This window comes from Zeugodacus cucurbitae, chromosome 6 (assembly GCF_028554725.1).
Source record: "Zeugodacus cucurbitae isolate PBARC_wt_2022May chromosome 6, idZeuCucr1.2, whole genome shotgun sequence".
Taxonomy (NCBI): Eukaryota; Metazoa; Arthropoda; class Insecta; order Diptera; family Tephritidae; genus Zeugodacus; species Zeugodacus cucurbitae.
Genome location: NC_071671.1, coordinates 22,968,493 through 22,995,221, shown reverse-complemented (window position 1 = coordinate 22,995,221; position 26,729 = coordinate 22,968,493). Strand labels below are relative to the sequence as shown.

The following is a 26,729-nucleotide window of genomic DNA, read 5'->3' as shown; positions in this document are numbered from 1 at the left end:
CCGAAATCTTAATCTGAATCTGTGCTCTGAAAATTGTGAAAATCGAGTTAAACTATTTTTTGTTGTGATATACGTTTGTTCTAAATATACTCGGCAAGCATACTTTTAGGCATCAAAATCAATCATAAAAGCGCGTTCATCTAAATTACGCAAAATCGAGTTAAGCTATTATAGCGAGTTGTCATGGTGATTTTATTTACAAAAAATCTTTATTATTAGTTCATTCAACATTCAAATTCGTTTGCTGATTTTGTTTCAATGATATCTTGGTATAGTTACTAAAGCTCGCTTAATTGGATAATACTGTAAAATAGTACAACAAAATTTTGTAGTTTATTGATTATTTATTTCAAAACAGCTTAACTAACAGCTTAAAATAATTTCAGATTAAATTTTGTCTGTGTTGTAAGCGTTACTAAACTAAACAACAGCAACAACAATTAAATATTTTTTATTTCGCCAATTTATTATGAACACACCGTACACAATATTGTTAACTTGATTTATCTAATATGCAATGTTTTTCATTTATTTTGTTGCTGATTGCTTTGTTGTTAAGCATTAAATAAATGTTTACTCACTTTTTATATCCTCCAGGCAGGCGAGTCCATCGAAGTCGCAAATACGCAAAACTCGTCCATTTTTCACTTTAAGGATGATGAAAAATCAGTAAGTTTTATATTTTTATTTATTTTGTACATATATAATGTTGAAGTACATATAGCTATGTATATGGTGTGGTTTTAGAGGTAAATATTTTTCTGGAGAATTAGCTGTCAAAACCAACACTTTGTTTGACACTTATATTTATTATGCTTTAGAAAACTAACGTTTTACTGGAATTACAGCAGAAAAAATTGGTAAATGATGAAAAATTCAGGTATTTTACACAACGAACAATCTTAAAGCGACTTTTCAGGCTACTTTTTATTCAGAATAAAAGGATTACTGATTCAACATTTTTTAAATTAAATATGGAGCTAATTTTAAGCTCAAGATATTGACCATTTCATATTTTTTGTTATATTTTATTAAACGACAAATTCTATACCACAAAACAGCACCCTTTATACGAATTTTGCCAATCAAAAATCACTCATCAGAATAAAATGTGTAAGACATATTTTGTAAAAGAGTTAATTGCGATAATCCATTTTGTAATCGAAAATAACGGTGATTTAAGCATAGCGGAATTAAAACGGGATATTTATACTCACATATATAAAATGATGTGTGTGTATTTGTGTTTAAAAAAAAGAACCGTGAAACTCGCCAATTAAAAATACTTCAATTTTCTGGTTTGAAAGCTGCCCAAAATTGCCAAATAGAACTTTACTGTTGCATTAACAAACTGGCGTCGCTGCCTGATACCACAGTTTTGGCGCCTAAATGATGCAATGGCAAAATAATTGGCTGAATTGCGTCGCTTTTTTTCTTGCGTTTACCGTAAAATAACACAACGCAGATAACTGTGAAATTGCAAAATAATATTTAAATAAAAACACACACACATACAAATGCACAGGAAATAAAATGAAATAGCCAGTGCGTGGCGGCGGCGGTGGCAAAGTGTAAATATTCACATTTGTTTAATATTCAAAATGGCGTCAATGGTTTTTAGCAAATAAATGCCTTGGCATTTCCAACAACAAAACAACAAAAACAAAAAACACACAGTTAGCTGAGCTGAAACGGATATTCACATAACGGTGTTATTATTGCGTTGTTGTTATTTGCATTCAGCATGGCATAACGCTTTTTAATTATAACGGTAAGCATTTAAAATTTGGTTTAATTATTTTTATTTCTCTGTTTCTAATTAATATAATGTTTTTTGGTTACGGATGGCGCTTATTAAGCTTAATTGTGTCAGTATTGCTAACGCTTGTGATTGCTGGTGTTGTGTTTACTTTTATTGTTCTGTGTCTTTTTATTGTTGTTGTTGATTTTACGTTAAATACTTACAGCGATTACGATAGAAATGCGGCACACAACCGCACACTTTAAGCGCGAAAAACATGCGACACTCGGCCAAGCAAAGGCCGAAGCTGTAAATCGGTGACGTTAGCATCTCTTCGGCCTCGTATTGATAACGGCATTTGCGCTGTTTGGTGGTGAAGCTGCGGAGGTAATTAGTTTAGATGAAATATTCATGAAATTATATTAATTTAATTTCGAAAATATGGTTTATACATAGGTTAGACTCCGGACTGACTTCTTCTTTTTCTTTTCTTTTATAGATTTCGGTGGCTCTTGCATTTACTACCTTTCCTTTCTCTGAAGTATTCGCACAAAAAAAGTCCATTTGAGCCCATTGTCACAAAAAAAAATTGTAACAAACCTCACTTTGGTTCAATTGTTGAAGTAGATGAAGTACTTCCTCTCGATCTTTCAGCTGAGAATTAAGCTATTCCTATAATAATAGACAAGTTATCGAGAATAGATTAAGAGTCAAGGACTTAGGCCGAGTCATATCGGTTAGGTGTCTTCACTTTCGAATAGAGTGGGCTCTATTTTGATTTTCACTCGACAAAAACCAAGTTCGGTACTCTTTTCTTTCGCAATCTCAAGTTCGGTTGACTTCCAAACCTCGGACTTACTCCGAGTCATATCGGTCAGGTGTCTTTACTTTCGGCACTTTCCTCTTTCCAATTCTAAGGTTTCTTTGACTTATAAACTTTTATAACAAAATTCAACTTAAAAGGTTGGTTAATATTAGTAAATCTTCCAAAAAAGGGTTGCAAATTTTCAGACTACAAACAAACTCTCTTTCAACCCAGCACTTCTATACATTTATCTTCTTCTTGACTGGCGTGGACACCGCTTACGCGGTTATAGCCGAGTACAAAACAGCGCGCCACGTATCCCGCCTTCTGGCAGTTTGGCGCCAATTGGTTATTCCAAGCGAAGCCAGGTCCCTCTCCACCTGGTCCTTCCATCGAAGTGGAGGTCTCCCTCTTCCTCTGCTTCCACCAGCGGGTACTGCATCGAATACGTTCAGAGATGGACGTCCTCGTCCACCACCAGACCCATACGCTTCGCTTCCTTATCCAGTCTGGAAAAAGCAGAACTAACGGCGCGGGTGTTGTTTCCGATGATATCGATATCATCGGCGTACGCCAGTAGCTGTACACTCTTATAGAAGATTGTACCTTCTCTGTTTAGCTCTGCAGCTCGTATTATTTTCTCCAGCATCAGGTTAAAGAAATCACACCAGAGTGAGTCGCCTTGTCTGAAACCTCGTCTGGTATCGAACGGCTCGGAGATGTCCTTCCCGATCCTGACGGAGCTTTTGGTTTTGCTCAACGTCAGCTTACACAGCCGTATTAGTTTTGCGGGGATACCAAATTCAGACATCGCGGCATAAAGGCAGCTCTTTTTCGTGCTGTCGAAAGCAGCTTTAAAGTCGACAAAGAGATGGTGTGTGTCGATCCTATTTTCACGGGTCTTCTCCAAAATTTGGCGCATGGTGAATATCTGGTCTGTTGTTGATTTTCCAGGTATAAAGCCACACTGATAAGGTCCAATCAGTTTGTTGACGGTGGGCTTTAGTCTTTCACACAATACGTTCGACAGAACCTTATACGCGATGTTGAGGAGGCTTATCCCACGGTAATTGGCGCAAATTGTGGGGTCTCCCTTTTTGTGTATTGGGCAGAGTACACTGAGATTCCAATCGTCAGGCATGCTTTCTTCCGACCATATTCTGCAAAGAAGCTGATGCAAGCACCTTATCAGCTCGTCGCCGCCGTATTTGAATAGCTCGGCCGGTAATCCATCGGCTCCCGCCGCCTTATTGTTCTTCAAGCGGGTAATTGCTATTCGAATTTCTTCACGGTCAGGCAATGGAACATCTGCTCCATCGTCGTCGATTGGGGAATCGGGTTCGCCATCTTCTGGTGTTGTACTTTCACTGCCATTCAGCAGGTCGGAGAAGTGTTCCCTCCACAAACTCTGTATACTCTGGTCATCAATGACTAGATCACCTCTGGGGGTCCTACAGGAGTGTGCTCCGGTCTTGAAACCTTTAGTTAGTCGCCGGATCTTTTCGTAAAATTTTCGAGCATTACCCCGGTTGCATTTTCGGTTGCAGCTGTACGTAAGGAGTTTGATATACCATACCACAGCTCCCTTATACCGAGATGCTGATGAGTGCTCTCAGAGAGCAGGAGTGCAAGTGGAGTAGAAAATCGTTCGGTGGTCGGTTGTGATTGCAGCTTCTCGATGTCGAACCTTCCTTGTGTTTGTTGACGTGTGCGCTTTTCTACACAGAGGCGAGTGCGTATCTTAGCTGCTACAAGATAGTGGTCCGAGTCGATGTTGGGACCACGAAGCGTACGCACATCGAAAACACTGGAGACTTGTCGTCCATCTATCACAACATGATCGATCTGGTTGCGAGTGATTCGATCCGGGGACAGCCACGTAGCTTGATGGATTTTCTTATGCTGGAATCTAGTACTACAGACGACCATATTTCGGGCCCCGGCGAAGTCGATCAGCCTCAGACCGTTTGGTGATGTTTCGTCATGGAGGCTGAATTTTCCGACTGTTGTGCCATTCTATACATTTATAAAACAGATTAAAACCAGACGGGTAGTGTTTTCAAAAACGAGGAATTTACCCGAGTGATAACTGTATGATCGAAAAGCAAAAAGAGAGCTGCATCTATGTATTACAAAGATACAAGTTTGATCAGCATTTAAACGATGAAATCTAAGCCACAAACATAACAGTTCCTTAATAATACAAGACGACCTAGTTCCTCAAATCTAATCCTTCAGACAGTGCTGTTTTTTTGAAGTTATACTTCTTATACGACTTCGGAAAAGGTTGCGATAATTGTTTAACGCTTCAGTGGAGAGGGAATAGCGTTAACGCGAGAGAGAGAGAGAGAGTGAATGAGAGTAAAGCAGAGAACTTAAAGCACTTGCCATGCTTATGCTATTTGAGCAATTCTTGTTTTTGTAGAACAATGTTTAAATTTTTGGTTACATATTCATATTACATATTCATATACATATTCACATGTGTACGCATATGTATGATTATATGCTTGCGCATTATTTTTCTTTCGTTTCTGTTTCATTTCTGCGAATTCTCAACTATTTTGTGTGACTTTTGGTTGAAATACTCTGCGTTAGACGTTGAAAAGTTAAGACTTTACAGGATCATTTCTGTAGACAGTGTTTATTTACTAATTAATTCGTGTTCTATATAATATTGACGTACTATTTGTAGTATTAGTACACAGTGAATAGTGATTCAAAAGATTCAAACCAAACAACTGCAGGTTCGTATAGCGAACAACAACCGGTACTCCTTGCGGGAGATTTCTATGTAAATTTCTCATTGCCAGAAGCTGAACCATTACTGGCATTCCTCAGAGGGAAATTTTCATCAGAAATGATCAATGGAAGAAATGATCCTACGAAAGGAGGTACGACTATTGATGCGGTATTTGCGAGAAATATAGATAAAATATATGTAAGACATTTCATATCATATTTTAGTTTTCATAATCCAATTGTAAATGTTATAGATATCAATCCGTCAGAACCCAGAAATGATAATTAATTTGGACTTTGCTTTATAAAATGTGCATAATAAATTTATAAAATGTGAGTTTAAGAAAGTGTTGGTAACTCCATCACATTTTTATCCTTTCCCTCTCGCTAGTTTTCTTTCATACAAAATTATATGTATTTCTTGGAATATCACTAAGAAGTATAACTTCTTCCGCGCGAAGGGACTCCACGCACCTTTTTTTTTTAATTTTAGACCCATTACGGATCTCTTGTACTATCCATTTAAGCTATTTTTGAAAATTTTAGAGAAAATCATCGATCCAATACATACGCTCTCGCCTCCTCCGCTGTGTAGATCTCCAATGCGATCAATTCGACTGTCGTATAATCTGTTTCTGGAAAAGTATAACGCTGCTTTGAAATATTCGGTATATCCCCTGCGCCATGAAAATAGACATCATATGCGGTGGAGAGATTTATAATTTGTGCATAAATTTCGCCATCGAGAGGGTGAACGGTAACGCGATCGCCATGGTCTAACATGCTCCAGTCGTTGCGTTTCCAGTAACTGAGGAATGAGTGTGCATTTAAAATAAGAGAGTAAATATGAAATGGATGATAATGCAAAGGGTGAGATAATATAAAATTATAGAGAATAAAAAATGAGAGAAAGCCGAAATGGAAGAGAACACTAGACAAGGCCACTGTCTTCAAGACGGTGTTTATGAAAACTTAAAGGGTCTCCAGCTCAGAAAAAGTTCTATAAGAAGTCGTGATGTTCAATGGAAAAGAGCCAAGTATATAGCTTATTGGACAATAACAATATTCGGAAGAGTTGCTGGGAGAACCAAGATCATATTGACAGATTTTCGACTGATATTGGGATATTCCCTAAATCTTTTGCAATTTTGGACATAGAATAGACAAGACTTAATCACAGAATATCGCGGGTGTTAAAAGTTTGCTAAAATCGAAATATGGGGAAGTCGCGAAAAATCATAAGGCAAGAAAATCTGAAGAAATAAACTCGCATTACTTACTCATAAGAATTATAACGGGCCACAAGCGAATTAACCGAATGACAAATACCGAATTCGGTGAGTGTTTCATAGATGAACATTTGCACGGCGGCGCCGCTACTCATTTCCGGTTCGAAGTTCCATTTGAGTTCATACAACAAATCCAGATACTTGCTGCTCGGTATGCCGAAAGTTTTATTACGCGGCAGTGTCTCAATATTCTCGTAGGTGAGACGCGCTAGCTTCTCGATGAAAACACGAAAGTCGACACGATCCTGCTCCGATTCAAAGGTTTCGGCATGGTTGCTTGTTTAAAGAAAATAAACAAGAAATTTTAGAGTTTCAGACTCGAGAGAATAAAAAAATTTGAGACTCTACTTACTCCATGTACTCCTCAACTTTCAACTCATCGATGCGCTTGTGTGGACAAACAGTGAGCGAGGGAAAGCTCGTATTCCACACCAACTTATTCCGATCCATTGATATGACCATGGGTGAAGTTTGAAAACGTTCCCAAGTACGTTTACTCAACGAAATGATGGCGAAGAGCGCCACACAGATGAAGGCGAGCCAAATCATGCTAAGCCCGGGGTGATGGGGCAGACATGAATGAACAAACGGAAATATGAAACGGATGAAATTGTTAGAACATTCAGCAAGCGAACGAGTTTCCTGACATTTGCAAGAGTGTGAGTGTGCGAGTGAGTCTGCGGCGTTGCTCTTGTGCATAGCCCCTCAAAGAGCATGTGAATGACCGACCGTAAAATGGCGTCATAACTCTGCAAATTTTCGCGCATTCATAAAAATCTATTGCGTGTAAATTTATATGATTCTTTCGGTTTTATTTTTTTGACTGCTCATAAAAATCGCAGCCGCAGAAGGCAAAAGTCAAGTCAACAAACTGACAGTGCACATACTTTTACACATACTGTATGAGTATGTATGTATGTGGCGGCAATAAAAATGTTGGCGAATATGAAATGTGAAATGCATAATTTGCAAAGTTTTAGCCAATGCCGCGTCTGGGGGAAATATATTATTAGAAAGAGTTGAAAAAATAAGCGCGTAAAAATTACTAGAAACGAACTTGCAGAAGTCAGTGGACTCAATGAGACTAGTTTATTTGATAGGGCGTGAGTTTACTTTTGAGTTGGACACATTTGAATTGGAGACTGAGTCTAATAAATTCAGAAAAAAGGCGGAAGACTGCATTATACCTAATTAAATAACAATTTTTTAGTTTTCGGAATAGTTTCCTGCTTGAAATTACGAAATAAAATTGTAAAAATTTAAGCCCCTTCTGACGCCATATTATATACTTTTGACAACGTAACAGTAATTACTAATTATGAGGACATGAAGTAATAATAATGTTCCAAGATTCGGTAAAGAACTCTGAATATATTTTTAATTGTCATGAGATGAGATTTCCTTCGAAAGAAAGTTTAGTAAAAGATGATTCAGTACAATATTAAAAATTAATCGGTTTATTTTTTACATTTATAATATTTTTTTTAAATAATTTTTATGTGATTAAAGGAAGAGAAGCTATTATCCAGCCCTTACGCCCTAAACTGGTTGATTTTATCAATCGTTTCTATTAAAATCTTCGTCAATATCAAACAGCATCAATTGTAATATCTTTATATAACTTGTGAAACACATGTAAATAAGTTCTGTTCGACTAATCTCATCGGTTCAGCGAGAATTGTGTAGATTGGAATATAAGAAAGGAAAATATTATATTATTACATTATTCAGAGCTATAAAAATAAACAAATTTAACTATTATTTTCACAATTACCGCTAATGTATTCTGTTTCTAAAAATATATGGTTCTTCAATTTGGTCGGTACATTTTTGTAACTGGTTTATCTTTTCAAAATAAACTTTCAGTATTTAGAGGTGAACGACGTACGTATTTATTATTATACTTTAGACATGTGACCTAGGTCATCTGACCTAAAAGAGATTTTCTTCCAAAGCTCGAAACTCGTTCCTATAATATAACAAAGACTAATACTTAAATTCAGCTGGATCTATGCGAAAGAGTCCATTACATGGATTATTGTGAACATGAAAAACAGATTCGAGCTCTTAGGTCCTAGTACGCTTTACGGACCTCCCTTATTTTAAAACATATAATATTCTCAGTTTTTTCACACATTCTCAATTTTGGCAACCAATGATTCTAACCGTTTTCGCACAACTTGGCCGCCCTGTTTGTGAGGACCAGCACTACTCAGTAGAAGCCGTAGTAAACATTTTAAGACGGAGTTTGTAATTTTTTCCACACAGTTTTTTAAGCATTTCGAAGGATTAGAATATACCACATTCATAAAGAGTACGTATGACAAACGCATTTCCACACGCATCGTCGCACCGTAGCAACAAATTGTCACCGCGACACTGTGCGTCTCCAAGTAGACGCCACAATGGCTCATAAAGCTTTCGTTACGAATCTTAGAGAAAAACCCATTGCGATGCGTTTCATGCCATTTCCGCAATGAACTTAAGCAGAAGAAAAGGGGAGAGGAAGGAGTTAGAGGAAAAAAGAAACGAATGAGATGGTGAAGTTTAGGCAGAAGTAGGAGATAAAGGAGTTGAAGAGGAAGAAAACTAGAGAGGAAAGTAAGAAGAATACGAAGAAGAAGAAAAGAAAGATTACAAATAAAAATAAAAAGAGGAAGCTTAAAGTTCTAAGTTTGACAATGACTTCCAAAAATTAACCAAAAATTAATTGTTATGTAATACTAGACGTGGGTAGGGTAGGACGTAATATTACATAATATGTAAATGTGTTTGAACATATTCCTACATACTAAAATAAGTATATTGAATAAATATATTTATGTCGTCAGAAATTTGTAAAACTACATATGAAGTGTAGATTTTGTTGATTTTACTTAAAATTTTTTTATATATTTTTTTAATGTATTTTTTTGTATAAATTTTTTAAAAATATTTTTTATATAAAATTGTTTATATATTTTTTTTATATATTTTTTTCAATATTTTTTTTATATCTATTTCCACAAATGAAAGCTTAAAGCTCTCGCATATCACTGAGACAGTAGTAAGAACTCCTAACAAGCACAAATATCTACACATTAACAGTAGTAGAGTGCCTTAATCTCACAGAACAGCACCGTTCACTGCATTTGGACCTGCACAAATTGCGCTCATTTACTCGTTAATACCCGCAGTTTCGCATTATTCTTTTTTTTTTCAAAACTGAAGCACAAACTTTTGCAACACCGAAAAAAAGCAAATAAAAGCTTCGAAACACGGTGCTTAATTCAAAATTTCAACACTAACCTCAAAAAGTGCTACAATTTGGTAGAAATATTTTGCCCCACTAGCAGCGTTGAAAGTAACGGAGCGCATTATCCAGCGGCGTACTTGTTACCATGGCGGCGTAGCCAGCAAATGCCAACACACACACAGATGCAAATTGGACTGTTATCCAAAGCCTCGTGAAAGGTCACACATGTGAAATTCCAGCGCATATGCATGAGGCCATGCTCTGGCAGCGTATTTGTTGCCATATCAACTGGTCGGTCGGTTGTTAGCTGCCAGGGTTATCATATGCACCGCAGAGATTTTCCCAGAAATATATTTGTGCGTTCGTTTTTTTGGTTTTGTGATAACAGTTATAAAACGGAGTGATACTGACGAGGACTTCGTGTGTGTGAGAGAGTGTGCACTACAGCAGTTGCCCGTTGGCGCTCAATTTTTTCAAAACACCTCTTACGTTTTTGGTGTTTTTCCTCATATCAAAACCCCTCTTCCTCTTCTTTTTTTCGTTTCTTACTCGCCATGTGCTTGTAATTCCGTTTTTCATTTGGTTGTGGCTCAAAGTTGCAATCCACTTTTTCACCATGACACTCTAATGCCCGCCGAGCAGTGTTTTTTTCATTTACCGTTAAACTACACACGTGGCTATGCACATGTATGTATATGAGTCTCTCGAAACAAAAAATATCTCTCGAAATTCCAACACATGTGTCCCGCATCGTCTGCCAACAACAAACGAAAAAATTGCTTGCTGTGTGTTTGGTGGACCCATGCTCCCTCGAGCTGCATTGTGTAAATGTGCCGCGCAAAATTATCTCCGACGCAGATTAAGTGGCGCTGCGTATATAAATTTACTTTGAAAATTGCTGGCGCTCAACTAAAAAAAAAAATGCTCTCCAATTCCAAATGATAAGTGCGCCGCTGCTGGTTTGCGCTAATTTTCTGTAAACTTTTAATTAGTTTGTAAAAAGATGAGTGCGAGCGAATGAACGATTATCTTTGACTGTGTCAATCACTCAATTTAATAGCTTCGAGTAAAAATGTATGCAAATAAATAACGGTTATGCGGGGCAGGTTTAAAGAATTTAAACGCACAGGGAACCCGCAGGACAGCGGAGTCATTTAAAAATGAGGTTATGTTATGATATTTTTGATAATTTGGGTGTATTTTTTGGGCATAATTTCTAAAAATATCATAACCATATTTTGGAGGAGCATATAATACGGCTTAGAGGATTGCAAAACCTATAAACTGTTTATCTTAAGCGACGTAATAAATTACTCACTAGAGTTACTAGAAATACTCTACTTTAAAAGTAGTCTCCTATAATCTTATTAGTACCGCTGATGAACCATATAATATTTATTATATATATAACCAAATAATTTTGGTTATGTTGGTTAAAAATTCGACTCCGTTCCAGTTACGTTGACCCCACTGTCGTGGGAAGTCAACTATTGTTAAAGACAATACTGTATACCTAAATAGAAGATCGGAGCTTTAAACTGAACATAAATTGGTCTTAAACTATTTGAAATTGTTTTCTATTTGGGTTTTTGATTGGAGACCACTCTATATCTGCTAGGTGGCTGAGAATTCCTTCTAATTGTATTTTCATTTAGGACATATCAATGTGGCACCTTCCCATAAGATCACTGTTTACTAACATTCTGCGATTGCTTCAGACCAAGAAGCCCGTGGATTTCTCTGTTTCTTGTTCGCCTATCTCATTTGAATGTCATTTAAGGTACATATATTTTCTACCGCCTACCTCTATGCTCAATCAGCATCTTGTTGACACCCACAAATGCGACCCAGACTCCCATAATCAACTATCTTACTTTTCATGCTCAGAGGCATAATTCTGGAATTGTTTTTAATGATATCAGTATCTTAACATATTGACGCCTTTTGGGACAATCTCGAATATGACGTTCAAATAACGATAACTATTTATAGACTGTTGTATGTTTTTTTTTGTCCAATCCGAAATTGACAATTTTTGGAGATCGGACCGTATCAAGAAAAGGGACAATCTAGTTTCAAATGAAGAATACTTTTTGAAGCAATTAATAGGTCCAACTTGAGAAGTCGGCTGCCAGTAGAAATCCAACATTTGGCAGGGAACATAATATATTTCATATGAAACCTCCGAACTAATGCAAAAATATCGGATATTCATTAGATTTATTACTGATAATTAAAACTGAATTATTTTACCTCTAAAGTACCCCAGTTATGTACTGACAGTATTCATATTATATGCGTATGAGATGGGATGAGTTCCAAAACTGAGGGAAAATAATCGCTGTGATTCAGAAAAATATTGTTCCTGAGATACAAAATATTAAATGTTTTTTTTTAAAACTGCTTAATATACCTTATTACTACTAAATCAACATATTCAAATTATTATCTACGAATTTTGTATCATATTTGACTCTCTTGTTTCAACAAATTGTTTATCTACTGGTAAACAAAAAGAAAAAAATTAAAAAAGCAAGCTTTGAGCAATAATTTATGTTATATTTCTCTCTATGTAACTGTTTTGATATAAAAGCCAACTTTGTTTTTGTTTTATGCGTTATTTATTGACAACTATTTATTTTTCCGCAACACATTTTTATTGTTTTTGTCACACTTGACGGTTTATTTATTTGCCTGTCAATATGAAAATACATGCATTAAGTGTTGTGGGCCTAAGTAAATAAATAAACAAATGGGTCAATAAATACGAATGAAAATAAGTCATGCCTTCATATTTACATACTTCATTGGTATATTTACATATGTACATACGAGTACAATACACATTTAAATGCGGTTTTAAAAGCTGACTGTAATGTAAAAAACCACAAATGGAATTTATTTAGAGCGTTGAAGTGTTCTGCTTACTAAAATAATATAACAGTAATATGATATGCTTGAGGAACTTTAAAAACAAAGAGTACAATCAGAAAGTATATAGCAAAAACTGTTTTCAATTACATTATAACAATAAACCATAATGATACTAATACAAGAAGGTTGTGAATTCACAAAAATAAAATTAATAGTCATAAAACCAACGAAAGCTCATGAAAGCTTCGGTTAATTTGTGGCTGACAAAGTTGAAGTAACCTGCATACTATGAGTTAGTCAAATATACCGAATATGAAAAATGTTTTACAATTAAAACTCTTTTGATATTTCAAAAAAACTTTTTACGTACATATATTACGAAAGCTCAAAAATATAAAGATTTCATAAAATATAAAGAATATTTAGCTCCAAAAACTATAAATGTCATAGTAGGCATGATATAAACAACTTCGAAAAAGCTTTTAAGCTTTTTAAAGTCCCAAAGCTTTAAAAAACGGATTTTAAATATATAATTATTTTCGTTTCTACTAACGAATATGATCTACTATATTTGAATGAAAAAGATCTTTTACTTGTATCGCACATTAAACTTGTTGAGCTGCTCAACTTTATAAAAGCCACAGAGTGGTTCAAAGACGACATTGTAGTGTAAGGGGCTTTGTCTTGGTGGATTCACAATGGGCCTCGTAAAGGACTAGGTGCGTCATTTGACAACCACTCTACCTACCTACCTGTATCAAAAAAGCTTTGGAGCCCGATTTTATAAATATTAATATTTTTATTTTCAACCGATGCACAGTGGGGCCTCTTTATATTTTGGTTTTTAAATATTGTTATTTAGTATTATCAATATTATATTTATTAATATCAATATTATTAAATAACTCCGTAAACTTCCACGGTTTCGAAAACGAGATTTTTTCGATTTCAAAAGCTTTGAAGCATTTTTTTTCATAAATTGATGATAAACGCCCTCTTTGATTGTAACCATACTACATAACATTTTTTAATAAAAAGTTAAAAAGCTTTTGAAATGAAAGCTTTAAAATAGCTGAAAGCTTTAGAAATATGCAATAAGTAAGCTTTTTGGTTGCATAATATCAAAAAAAAAGCTTTACTGAAAACTTAAAAAATATTACAGTACGAAATAAACTGAAAGCTTACTGCAAATTTGAAAGTTGAAGCTTTCATTATTATAAAACTGATTTTTTTTTAATGTAATGTGAATTTTATTATTGAGCATGAACTGTTCTTAAAACTTTCAGCAAAAAACAATAAATGATTACAACAGTTGTTTTGCAAGTAAAAGTTTGCGAAATCAAAATAATTCCATCTTATATACAAATTCAACGTTCTGATTTCTACTTACTCTATATTCCCTTACCTCTATGGCATAGGACAAATGTAATAACATCACTTCTGATGAGAAATTTGCACTTCATAAAAGTTCATCAAGCATTATGGCATTGTGACAACCACATCCTTTGGCAAACAACATGCAATATAATGTAATGTGCTTATGTGTATTTACTTATGACTCGGCATACAAACAACACACACTTGTATTACATACATACATACATAAGTCCTTATTAAGCACAATGGAGAGCAATATTTATTTGCTTAGAAGATCGAGTGCTACGAAAATCCAAAGAAAGAACAAATAAGAACATTTTATTAGGAGAAAGATTTGTCAATAACCACTCGTATTTGTATGACTATTGTACACACATTCACATATTTATATATATGTATATAGCCTTGTATGGAAGCTCCTAGCAACTTGCACAGTACCTCTTGGAAGTATGTTACGTATGTACGCCTTGTCAACAAAGCAATTTTCTGCAACAATTTTGCTGTTTCGCCTCTGCTCTGGACATTCTTATTTATTTCTTACTTATTGCATATTTGTTTCCAAGTTAATATATCTCGGTGCCTCTCCACAAAACTATATATCCTTATGTGTGTGTTTGTTGACATTTCATGGCACGCCAGCCGAAAGCTTTAAAAGCTGTAGGGCATGGCCACTGTCACTTTCTCACACTGTCACGAGTCCCTTTAATGTCTTGACACTTTAATTTTACTGCTGCTTGACATGATTGTTGTCGAATTGTTGTTGTAAATACTAGCATGCGTCTGCTTGCGAAAGTTTCTCTCGAAAGTCATCTACTCAAAATTATTTCTCAATTCGTTGGTCATTTTTGTTGGCAAATTGCAATTGCAAACAAATAAAATAGTTTGCCGAAAGTTTTATTCACGCTTAAAGCGCTTGAGCATTTCATTGTCCGAGTTTGGGAACATGTTCACATACATACATTCAAAGAGACAAGCATTATCTTCAGTATTTTTGTGGAAATGCAAACCTCTGACCGCGACGAAGAAAGTTTTGTGGCATATTTCTGACTAACATTTGTTTGCAGTCTTCAGTGATTGAGATTCAGCAAGCTTTCAGAGAGCTTTAAGCTTTGTAATGCTTTAAAAGAGCTTTCGGGCGATTTTTTATATAAAGTTTACAAAGTCTCTTCGGCTTTAACGATCAGCACATCAGCCATTGATACTTCAACAATAATGTCTAATTTATGTATGTATTTCGCTACTTTTTTCTTCCAAAGAGATGTTATGTGTAGCGGAAGATCTCTTCAGGCAGCTACTTGTCAAATATTAGTTCAAGTATTATTATTGAGCCATTTAACCTTAGAACCGTGAGTTGGGCACTCAGTGCCCAATCTCATGTTTGATATTGAATTTCTGGGGATAGGGCAGTCCAATTTAGCCAAATTTTAGCATAGTGACAAACTATAATATTAGTTATAAGTTGACAAAATTTTAAGTACATAGCTTTTATAATAAGAAAGTAACGGCATTTTATATGGTCAGTACGCTATACGTGACTTGGGGCACTCAGTGCCCATAGAATTTCTTCATATATTTTATATGAAGAGGCGTAATTTTTTAAAGATTTTGGAGATTGTTGTGGATTTCTAATTAGTTTCGCATAACATTTTCGAGTAAACAGTTGATTTTTAGTTGTGACAAATATATATTTTTGAAATGAGTAAGGAATTGCCGATTTATTTGGCCAACTTACGTCGCGAATTGACGGAAGGAGAAGAGGAGAATATTTCAAATTATTTGAATGCTAATGGTGGTGACCACGAATCGATACCCAGGGATCAATCGGACTTTGGAGATGATATTGCTGAGCCCATTAGAGATCCACGTTTCGAAGAATATATCCAGGAGGAGGCTGCTGTATATATGGACCCTGACCAAAGCAAATGTGATTTGAACTGAAAAATGGCAAGCGGAATTGGCATTGGAAATGCGTAGACAATCAACGTCACTATGCACAGAAAGTTTTGGATCTAAAAGTAATGCCTTCATACGCGTTTTCCCAGCGTTTCTTGTTGAAGGTATTGCTCTTGAGACGAATAGGAAAACTGAAAGAGTAATACAGGCAAACATGCATCAAACAGTTCCAAAAAAATAGGATATTGGCAAGATACAAATGAGGAGGAACTATATGCTTTTATTGCAATAATTTTATTTTCCGGTGCTGAGAAGGCAAACTTAGTTCATGCTAAGATCTTTTTCACAAAACTAACATGCCCTTTTATAGAGCAGTGATGTCACTGCATCGGTTTGAGCAATTGTGTCATTTTATACACTTTGACGATTCCCTGACTCGCGCTGAGAGACTACGATACGACAAATTGGTGCCTATTCGTCATGCTTGTACATTATTCTTGGCGAATTTGCCGATACCATTCGTCCAAAGTAAATAATTAACAGTTGATGAGCAGTTGCTTTCAACAAGAAACCGATGCAGTTTCCGCCAATACATTCCCTCTAAGCCTAGAAAATATGGCATAAAAATGTTTTGGCTTGTTGGCGCAAAAACCAACCACCCACTTGCAGGCGAAGTATATTTGGGTGCACAGCCTAATGAACAGCGGTCGCCTGGTATTGCGCGCACTCTCGTTATGCGACTCACCAACCGATATGTGGAGAGAGGTAAGAATATCACGTTGCACAATTTGTTCACAAACTATAACTTGGCGAAAGATTTGCATGTGCGGAATACTACATTGGTGGGCACAAAAAGAGGCAATAATTCGCAACTGCCAAAATTATTTACATCCTCTGACATTCACCACAATGCCGAAGCCAATACGGACTCAGACAATGATGAAAATGTGGACAATACTCCAACAATGTCTACAGCCAATCAAAATGCATCAAAGAGACAGCGAAGAATTTCACCCATTTAAACAGTTCGAAATTAAAACTTTATTTGATTTTCATATTTTTCAATAAAAATACATTTGTTTCTTACAATAAACACAAGTTTCAATAAATTATTTGCATAAACAAGCGAGATATTGACATTTCTGTAAAAAAAACGTGTAAGAAGTCTAAATTTTCAAACAAAATACATTACTCGGCACTGAGTGCCCAAGTCACGAGATTAAGTTGTATAGCCATGTCACGGTTCTAAGGTTAAGTAAGTTCAGCACCTTATTGGAAGCCTAGAGTGTATTACTTCAATGGTTGTCAATATTTCTTATTTCGATAGAATTAGAAATCACAAAGAGATGCGCTTACGGTGACATTTCACAAGAGGAAGACCCTGTTGAGGTAATTCCCACGATAGTCGGGCCTAAGTACCAACCAATCTAAAGCCAGTCAACTAGGAAGCTTAACTGCAAATTATTCGGGCATAACTGCAACTCTGTTGAAGGTATTGTTGAATCCGAATCTCTTCAAAAAGTGCATGACATTTGTAGACGAGAGTTTCGCCGAGAAGTTAGTCAATCTCTAAAGACGCCTAGCTAGAGGAATATAAAGTGTTCTTGGAATAAGCGATTTCGAAAACTCAGTAAATCTATAATTCTCGGTGTCTGTTTACTTCAATATCTTACAAAAGCTTTTACACAAGTGTCTATTGAAATTTTAAAGAACTCATCAAAAAAGTGTGGACAGTGTCTATAAAGTGTGAAGAAAATTGTAATATGAAGAAATTCTGCTAAGTTTGGCGTGGTACAATGATGTTACTTCTGGAAAAAGCTGTACTGTTAAGATGAAAATTTTTGGTTAAAAGAAATCGATATCAAGAAATTTGCGAGAATAGTTTACTTCAATGTAATCGATCTTTGATAACACTTTGGGTCTGAAGAAAGTCCACTTTGAGATACTTTTTCTTTACTTAGAATGAGGGATAAAGAAAGATAGAGGGAGGTAGAAAAAAATATACGTATAGAGAAATAGAGGGAGAGAGCTATCAAACTTTATAAAATGAATATTATTCATTAGAAATTAGAAGTATCTTTATATAAATATTTCAAAATATATTTATACACATTTCATTGAAAGTAACATTGTGGCATGTTTAAAAATTAAGCCTAATTAATTGAGTGTTACACAAGGTAAACCAGCAGCTTAACCATTTCAAGTTAAAAAATATTCAGAAAAGCCTAGCATAGGTTATTTACTTATGGACCACAACAACATTTCAGTAAAGGTAAATAAAAGGAGAGGATGGAGAGTAGCAATTCAGGTATAAAGGTGTAAGTTATGGGCGGCTGTTGTTGTGGTGCCAGCTTTGGTAACAGTTACTGCGTAAAGGTTGTAGGATTTCGGAGCAAATTTACATGCCCATATGCTAGTGTTTCCTGCAACACGTGCCGCCACACATATATTTGTTGTCAGCTTAATCCTCATATGTTATAGTTTTTGGTTACAAAATGAACGCATTAAAATTCCACAAAAACTTAAGCCTTAAACTATTTGAAGAAATGGGGTGGAAAAAGAAAGAAAGAGCGAAAGAGTGGTGAGGAAATAATTTATGTGCGAGTTTAGAATCATTAAAGATACACACACAGTGATGGTGTGACACAATAAAATTATGTATTTTATACTAAAAGCCTTATGTTTAGCTCTAAATTATGTGGGTGTGAGTACGTATGTATTTAAAATGCTGGTTCACGTCTACCTGATAGAGTTGTGCCTTAAAATATGCTTGTTTTACAATCTTCATATCTCAAATGTTAAATTAAAGTTTACATTTGCATATTTAAACCCTTGGATTAACCAACAAAATGTCTTTTGCAAATATCTTGTGGTCCTTAAGGAGAATTCTCGTAAAACTGAAATTACAAAATGTCGAATAAAACTATTAAACGCAGGTAAATCCGGCACTTAAACTAACTAAACAAATTAAAAGACACGTGGATACAGTATTCTTACAGTAGAGAGCGTATAAAAAGCAGTGATTGTGTAATTCTCTAATAATTTGAAAGCATTCGGGCTTTAATTACTTTAGACTGGATCCACTTCGAGTCGAATTTTGGGTGTATTTTCATCCCGAAGGGTTCATATAATCGGAGTAGATTTATCAAGTACATGTTGACAGCAGTATATCTCGAAAAAGTCTGCCACAAACAACAGCCATTATTTTAGCCTCAGCTATGGAAGAATGACAGTAAAGAGAAACTTGCCACTGCAATGGACTATGAGACTTGATTCAGAACTCTGTTCTCTGTATATGGGTCAAACCGAATATAAATAACAGATCTTCAGGTTGTGAGTTTGAAACTTCGTGTATAAAGAGTTTCTGTTGATGATATTGAAAGTAAAAGGAGTTAAAAATCGTAAACTCGACTTAAAAGAGGTCCTACAATATGATATTACATGAGAATATTCTCCGAAGAATTTGACGGAATATGAAAATATATTATTAGCTTATGAGTTACTCATTTCGAAACATAAAATTTAGTAAACACAACCTCTACTCCAAACAGTGTACTTTTCCTCCCCACAACTGTATGTGTAGGTGCCTAAAAGTGCGCTAATATATATTACACTTTCACGATGGCTAAGTGTAGTCAAATAAATACCAGTTATCTTATCAGCGGTAAGCTGATACTAAATAGTATTTTGTATATATATTTATCCTACAATGGCACTTTTGCTCGGCTCGAGCATTGCAAGCCCCAAAAAGCTTAACCCCCTAAATGTATGCCTCTTCAGCCAAGACTTGAGTGAGTGGAGTTAACATTTCGTGCATAAAATTACACACGAAAACGTAAGCAGGCATCGCATGTGCGAGTCAGTTTTCATATATTAGAGTATTTCGGTTCTTTTTTTTTTTTTTTGCTTCGTTCCTTTTTTCTGCGTGTTTGCCGAGTTCGGCAATAAATCCTTAAAACTGACATGGCATGACAAACAGGATTACAGCGAGCGCATGAGATTAAACACGCTGCCTGCCAAGCGATGGAGAAGTATATTACACATATTTGTGTAGTTCTTTGTAATGTGAAATTAGATACTTTCTTATATACTTATGTATATGAAAGCTTCCAGAAAGTCAAGTGGCAAGTGTTTGCGGGTGCCATGAAAAACTATTGTGAGGTAGTGTTACCCTGACCGGTTTATAACGGATGTAATTAGTGCAAAGTGTTTGGCGCTTGAAGGTTACTCCCTTCACTTTAACACTGTCGCTGGGGGCTGATGGGTTTCGAGTGGTGGCATACATTTGTAAGATGAGCTGGCTTTGGTAGGAGAGCACTCGTGCTCGGACTGACTGACCAGTGTTATATTTTGCTAATAAATTACTTATGATTTAATACCATCCGTTTAGCTGAACTTAGGAAAGTGGAGGGGGAAGAAAACATTTATTTCGGAATGTTCGTAAGAAAAACCAGTCGCTTAATATTACCTTCATATGAACTTTATGTCATACTTATCAAAGTTTCTCGAAGTATGACATTGAAGTTTTAATTTAAAATATAATTTTGAGTTTTTAACTGCAAATACATAAATGTTAGAAGAGTTCTGGAAAGCTCTTAAGACCAAAGAATTTTAAAGTAGTTTTAAACTTGTAGAAATGTATATATAATTTAAAGCAGAATTTAAAGCAGAATTTGGAGCTTTAAGATTTAACGATCATACCATAAAAAGCTCAACTACTACATCTAAATGCAACAATTTTCATAGATAATTTTAATTAAATTGGTTTAACTATCATTTATTGATTTGTAAGAGCTTTAGTATTGTGGGTATGTATATTCAAATTTCGTTCTTAAGAGCTTTTTTTTTTTTTTAAAGATTTTGAAAACTTCCATATTTTATACAATTTATACAGTAGTCAATGTTTTATGTATTTTTAGTTGTTTCATGTACTTATGAAAATCCAAAAAAAACTATTAAAGTCCATTAAAAGCTCCACGCATGCAAATGGTGCATCCAATGTTCCAAGCGCCTTGCCGAGGCATAAGCACAACCTGAATCAATTACGATAACACTCAAAAGAATGCCATCCAATTTAGCATTCGTTTTGTCCTGCGCCATTACCATTAAGTATGACAACCTAACGTATCATCATTCAACTCAAAACCCAACACCTTTTCAGCCCCGCATTTACTTACCGCTCCACTATGCTGAGACCGATTTTCGCCAAATAGATAAAGCCATGTATGGAGGAACCTTGCAGAAACTCAAAAATGAATTCACGTCCTTTACGCAACAAACCCAACTTCACCGTCGCTTCCGCGCGCGAAAGCCGCTTTAACGGCGCCACCCATTGACGTGGTCGACGTATGCGTCGTATACTGCAAGCCGTTGAGTGTGACTTCGCCGTTGGTATTAATTGCTGCCGCTGTTGCTGTTGTTGTTGCAAAATCTCCGCCTCCATTTCCAAATCGCTTGCATAGAAAGTGCCAGGCTTCGCTTGCGGCCCTAGTGTGGACGTAACGGCTTTATGCGACCGTATATCGTCAGGATACTGCAATTTCGTATAGTGTGGCAGTTTTTGACCTGAGTTGGGCGTCACAAATGCAGTCTGCTGCGCCGCTTCATATGCAACGACCATAGATTGCCGCCATGGTTGGCGATACCCGGGTCCTGTTGTCGCCTTTATTGCTCTGGGTTTCAGCAATCTGTATGGGTCGCGTTCAACTGGTAGTTGTTGTTCTTGTTGCTCTTGTTCCACTTGTTCGTTGGTCAGCAGTGACGCCGTTGAGTTGGTCAGCGAGCCGGTGATTGTGCTTGTGCCGCGGCTAGAGGAATCTTCGCCTGATTGTATGTAGCTCGCATAGTCATCGTTGCCATATAGATTACCATAGTAGTTGTTATGGTCATTCGTGTTGTTGCTGCTATTGCTGGTATTGTTGTTGTTGCTTCTTCTACTGTTATTTGTGTGTATACTGCCACGTGAACGAATCATTGCTGAGATTGCTGATTGGCGCTATAAAGTGTTCGCTGTGATTTGCACTAAGTGAGCAGGTTCAAATATTTTAGTGGGTCGAAATTAAGCTGCAGGTTGGATTTCGAAAGATCTGAAAGAAGAATTGTTGTAGGTTTAACGTAAGTAATTTCAAATCTCCGAAGTTCATTAATGAGTTTCATATGTTTGTAAATATGTATAAGATATTTTTAGCTACTCCCTGAAGAAATATAATTCTATCGACGAGTGGCAAAGCGATTTCCAATATGATTGAGTTTCAGACCACCTGTGAGTCAGTTGAGATCTTCTCGAGACTTTAGTAAGATACGAGTCGAAGTTTCTTTACTCCGAAAGTACACAATTTTATGCTACCGCAGTGTTTATTATTATTTAAGAAACGGATGGACTCTGTTCTTCTAGTCAGCGCAAGAGGGATACACTGAATGTGTTTCCATGTCACTTCGCTTTGATATGAAGTCTTTATTCCAGTTCATGCCAAAGACTCATTCGTTTTATATATGATTGTTAGGTTCTAAGTTAAGAAGCCGGTGAGCGATGTAACATGTTAAAACCTTTTTGGCCAATATCGAGCCGCAGATCCTCCTATCAATCTTATGTTAAAATCTATCGCACCCAATACCCCAGTTCTGAAAACCACTTTTAATGACGAGTTTCGTAGCTGAGAATACCAACACTCTTTCTTCCTTCCATCCTAAGTTCGCACGGCATACACGGAAGGGAATATACTGTACATGTTCCCGATTAAGACCATTAAAAAATATAAGTTTTCATACGAAATGCGAGAGAATTCCAGATTCCATATATACATTATATGCAGTTAAAGCTCTCTCGAAACTGTAGCTATTTGAACAAATATAGAACGGTGCTTAACTTAAAATAGAAGTAAAGATTGGTGCGGCATATTTTCATGAGTCCGTTTTTCAGGAGTGTAGTTAGCGGTTGAAGCCTACACAGGAGTTTTAAATTTGTTGATACATTGAACGACTATCACAGTTGGATAGTTCTTGAGAGCTTAATGCGATTGTGGCCCTGGTACTTACAGCACAAAGATCGCAACAAAGTAAAATGCTTCCGATTACTACCTTCAACAGACATAGCGAGTCCTACCAGTTGCTGCCGGAATAATTTTTAAATATTTCTATTTAATTTCATTAATCATTTCTTTATTCACGTCAACTGCTGTGCCTGAAAGGCATAATACGAAACGGTCAAGAATAACACAGTATTAAATGGTGCTCCCTTAAGCTCCACAATTTAATTAACACCAAACATTAAACGCAAATGAGACTGACGGTCCATCAGCTGCAGCTTAATAGTCCTCCAAAAGCTGCGGAGCGCTTCACCAACCATGGGCCATTTAATTGAGGAAATCATACGAGCAGACATATGTGCATACACATAAGCAATTTGAAAATCGAAGGACTGCGTCCGTGCTGCTTTCACATTGAAGTGACAGCGCGCACATGTGATGAGCTCATTTACCTTTGCGCATATAGTCATTAACGTCGGTCGGTGCTGCAGCTGCCATCGCTGCACGGACTGTCGCTGTTGCAGCTGCACTTAGCACTTATGCACTTTGCCAAGCACATCGGATGCCTTGTGCCCCACATGCTCTCCCGCAGCTGTTTGTTGGCCTTTGAAAAGTTTTTCATTTACTCGCTTGCTTTCCTCACTCACTATCAATGGCGAGTTAATAAAGCTTTTATTATGATGGTCATTGCCAATTCACTCTGGATACACTCATTTGGCTGTAATGGCTAGCAAGCAGGGAAACAAAAAAAAATGTATGCAAAACCCCGAAATAAATAAGATATCGAGAGTTGATACGAAAATACTTCGAAATAAAGGCGAAAATAAACATATTTCGTTTAAAAATACACAGTAAGGACGAAAATGAAAATTGGCTCAGAGCACAAAGCAAAAGTGCCGGTGATGAGCAAAACAAAAAGATAAAAACAAAATAAAAAAAAAAAACTATTTCAATTTTCATACTCTCCATATGCCAGCAAGAAAAATTTGAGAGAGAATCCGAGTATCCAGAACCTGAACGTTCTAATATACAAGTATTAGTGAGAGATTACTCGCTCTCCATCAGAGAATTAAAGGCCCTTTGAGACGATCAAATAAACTCATCAAATTCTTAAGTGTATTGGTGTCGTCGGCTTTTGTCGGCTACACGTATGTTACACAGATTTGCTTTCGGCTCTGCTTGATGAAAATCAAAAATATTTGATATTTTAATTTGACGGCCGCAAATTTGATCGTCTCCACTCATGCTTGACGAAAAAAGCTCATTTGCCTTCTGACGTTCAACATGGATGGATGCGCGGACGAAATAAATTGCATAATTCGGTTCATTGAACGCAGCAATGCCAGCATTATGAGAATAAAAATTAAGCATATAGTAATCGGAATGAGAAGAGGAAGCAATAGTAATTTATTTTAAAGATTTTCTTTTGAAAGTTTATCTTTTTTTAATAAAATTGATGTCCGATGTTTACATGACAACCGAATGCACTCATATACATTAAAAATGATGCTTGACGTGTTTATTTGAATGTTTGGGAGCAAAACACGAGTGAACATTACTCACACATATGCGATGCTTGACGTGATTATTTGTTCGTCTTCAAAGGCCTTAAGAGATTGCCGAAGCTTGATTGGCTTATCGTACTTCAGAACATAATCTTGAGTTGGGGAAGATCGTCTACAAATAACAGTAAAACTACTAGATCCCTACAGGGCTACCTGACGAAGCCACATACATTCGTTCGCCGTACATGCTCGCCTGCTTGGTAATTGTATCTGCGCACTTTTTCATTTGGAGCATCGGTTTCACTGCGATTACCTACAATCTACGTGTGTGTACAGGTGTCTCTAGCAGTGGTGTGTGCAACCGATTATTATCCTTAACGGCACACACACACACACCGGCAGTTACCTCAGCTCATGACCATTTCATTTACCATTGAGCTTATTTAAATGCAAATTTAAATGAAATTGTAATCAGTTTAAAGTAGTCGGTGCTGCCGACAGTATGGGAAGAAAAGTGAAAGTGATGACCACATCACGGTACTGTGTCTTATTTTGAAGGAAAACATTGGAATTAATATTAATTTACAATTACGTAGTAAATGGCACAATGAGAGAGCCTAAGCATAACTCTTGAGCTTTGTTTTGTAATAGGGAACGTTCTAAGAGGGTGTTGAACTTGCTTTACACAGTTTTGGACACATGTAAATTTATCTTTTCCAAATTGTTTGCTCAATTTAGGAGATTCTCGGTTTTACCGGCTTTTCCAAAAAGAGTGGTTGCCAAACACTCAATGAAAAAAGCCATAATCTAGATACAGCACCCGTGATTATCCCTAATTCGGGCTAGTTCTTGAAGTAATAAGAACTCTGTTAAACACAAATTTTCTAAATGATTCCCTAAATTTCGTTCCCCTGACTTTTTTGCTGTAGGCTTCTGTTTTTGTAGATTTTCTTGTTGTAAAAGATATTCGCAGAAACATCATTTTAATATAGCCTTCCAAAATCTCGATCTGGAGGTCTGGAAAGATAATCCTTTTTTGAATAGAAATCCGGATCATTTTCGGCAAGTAAACTCAATCGGTTCAGAAATTTTTGGCAATTGACGCCACTGCTCTCTATATCGTACTAAGGTAAGCGAGGTTCTTTCAAAATATTTGTCAAAATCTATATTTTCATCCACGGTTCTTGGTCACGGCTAAATCGTCAAAACTGCAATTATTACCACAGCATATTCACTACCGTATGCACAAAGGACCAGCTTCACTGTTAAAACAATATAGTGCGCACTGCATGTCTCCAACGGTGGGCGCTCGTAAAAGCAAAAGCACTGAGAGTTCGCGGTCGGCCAGGCTTTTGATGGTCCACCAACGGGCAACGCAGTGGCACAGTGCGGCAATGAGCTGATGGCTGCTGGTCAAACGGAAAATGCGCACACACCAATACACACCACACTCATTTATATACAAATTACCATAAATATATATACCATACAGCAGACATAAATCGCCAGGACCATAAATGGATACATTTTCAGTGCAGTCGTTGAGTTGCTTATTTTAAGCCGAAAATCGAACTCAGTTGATATGCTTTTGTGGCGGTTTAATTACAACACACACACACAGATATTTAATGGTGGAAGCTGAGCGAGCAGCGCGTACTTATTGTTGTTGACGGTTTCGGGTTGGTTGGTCATCGAAGCGTTTGTCCGCTTTCCGGCTGATACTTGCAGCTCAAGGACAAGCATTTTATGCTGCACATTATGTAATATATAAGAATGTGTTTATCTCAGTATATGCTAAGTGAAGTGAATGTCCTTGCCAGCCATGGCTGTCAATGTGTGTGCCTCCTCTTGCAACCGCAACGCCGAGCTCTTTATATCTGATTTTATATTCAACGGCAGGAAACATAAGAAAAATGCACTTAATTAAATGCCCAACAACAACAACAGTAGCTACACTATTTTTACATGCATGTATAAAATATTTACGAAAATTGCAAGAGATTGTAAAAAAAATCAGCAAATTCTGCCGATATGCCTCTCTCATCTCTTTATCCATTTGCGCTTTATGCTTATGTATATATGTATTTAGCTCATACAATATATAAATTGAAAATGTTGTAAGGTTGCAACACTTGCAATTGTTGCTTCCTTTGTAAATTAAGTTGCACAATTCATTAGCTCTTGCCTTGTATGTGAGAGTACATACAGTGGTGGATAGGAGAATATATGCACTTAATAATTTT

The 26,729-nt window shown here is 36.3% G+C and overlaps 1 protein-coding gene and 1 long non-coding RNA gene across 2 annotated transcripts in view; one reads left to right on the top strand and one right to left on the bottom strand.

Moving 5' to 3' along the window:
* Positions 1 to 22,030, bottom strand: part of LOC105210774 (sodium channel protein Nach) — a 31,747-nt gene extending 9,717 nt beyond the window's left edge. The window contains exons 1-6 of the mRNA XM_011181915.3: positions 21,134 to 22,030; positions 6,930 to 7,127; positions 6,569 to 6,853; positions 5,860 to 6,096; positions 1,966 to 2,120; positions 582 to 647 (exon numbers count right to left, since the gene is read on the bottom strand). Of these exons, the coding sequence (XP_011180217.2) occupies positions 582 to 647; positions 1,966 to 2,120; positions 5,860 to 6,096; positions 6,569 to 6,853; positions 6,930 to 7,127; positions 21,134 to 21,930 (1,738 nt within the window). The 5' untranslated portion in view covers positions 21,931 to 22,030. The remainder of the gene's footprint in view (positions 1 to 581; positions 648 to 1,965; positions 2,121 to 5,859; positions 6,097 to 6,568; positions 6,854 to 6,929; positions 7,128 to 21,133) is intronic.
* LOC128922771 (uncharacterized) lies at positions 5,087 to 5,667 on the top strand. The gene is made up of 3 exons (XR_008471953.1): positions 5,087 to 5,293; positions 5,360 to 5,487; positions 5,543 to 5,667. It is a non-coding gene; the product is annotated as an uncharacterized LOC128922771 (long non-coding RNA).
* Positions 22,031 to 26,729: the final 4,699 nt, after the last annotated feature.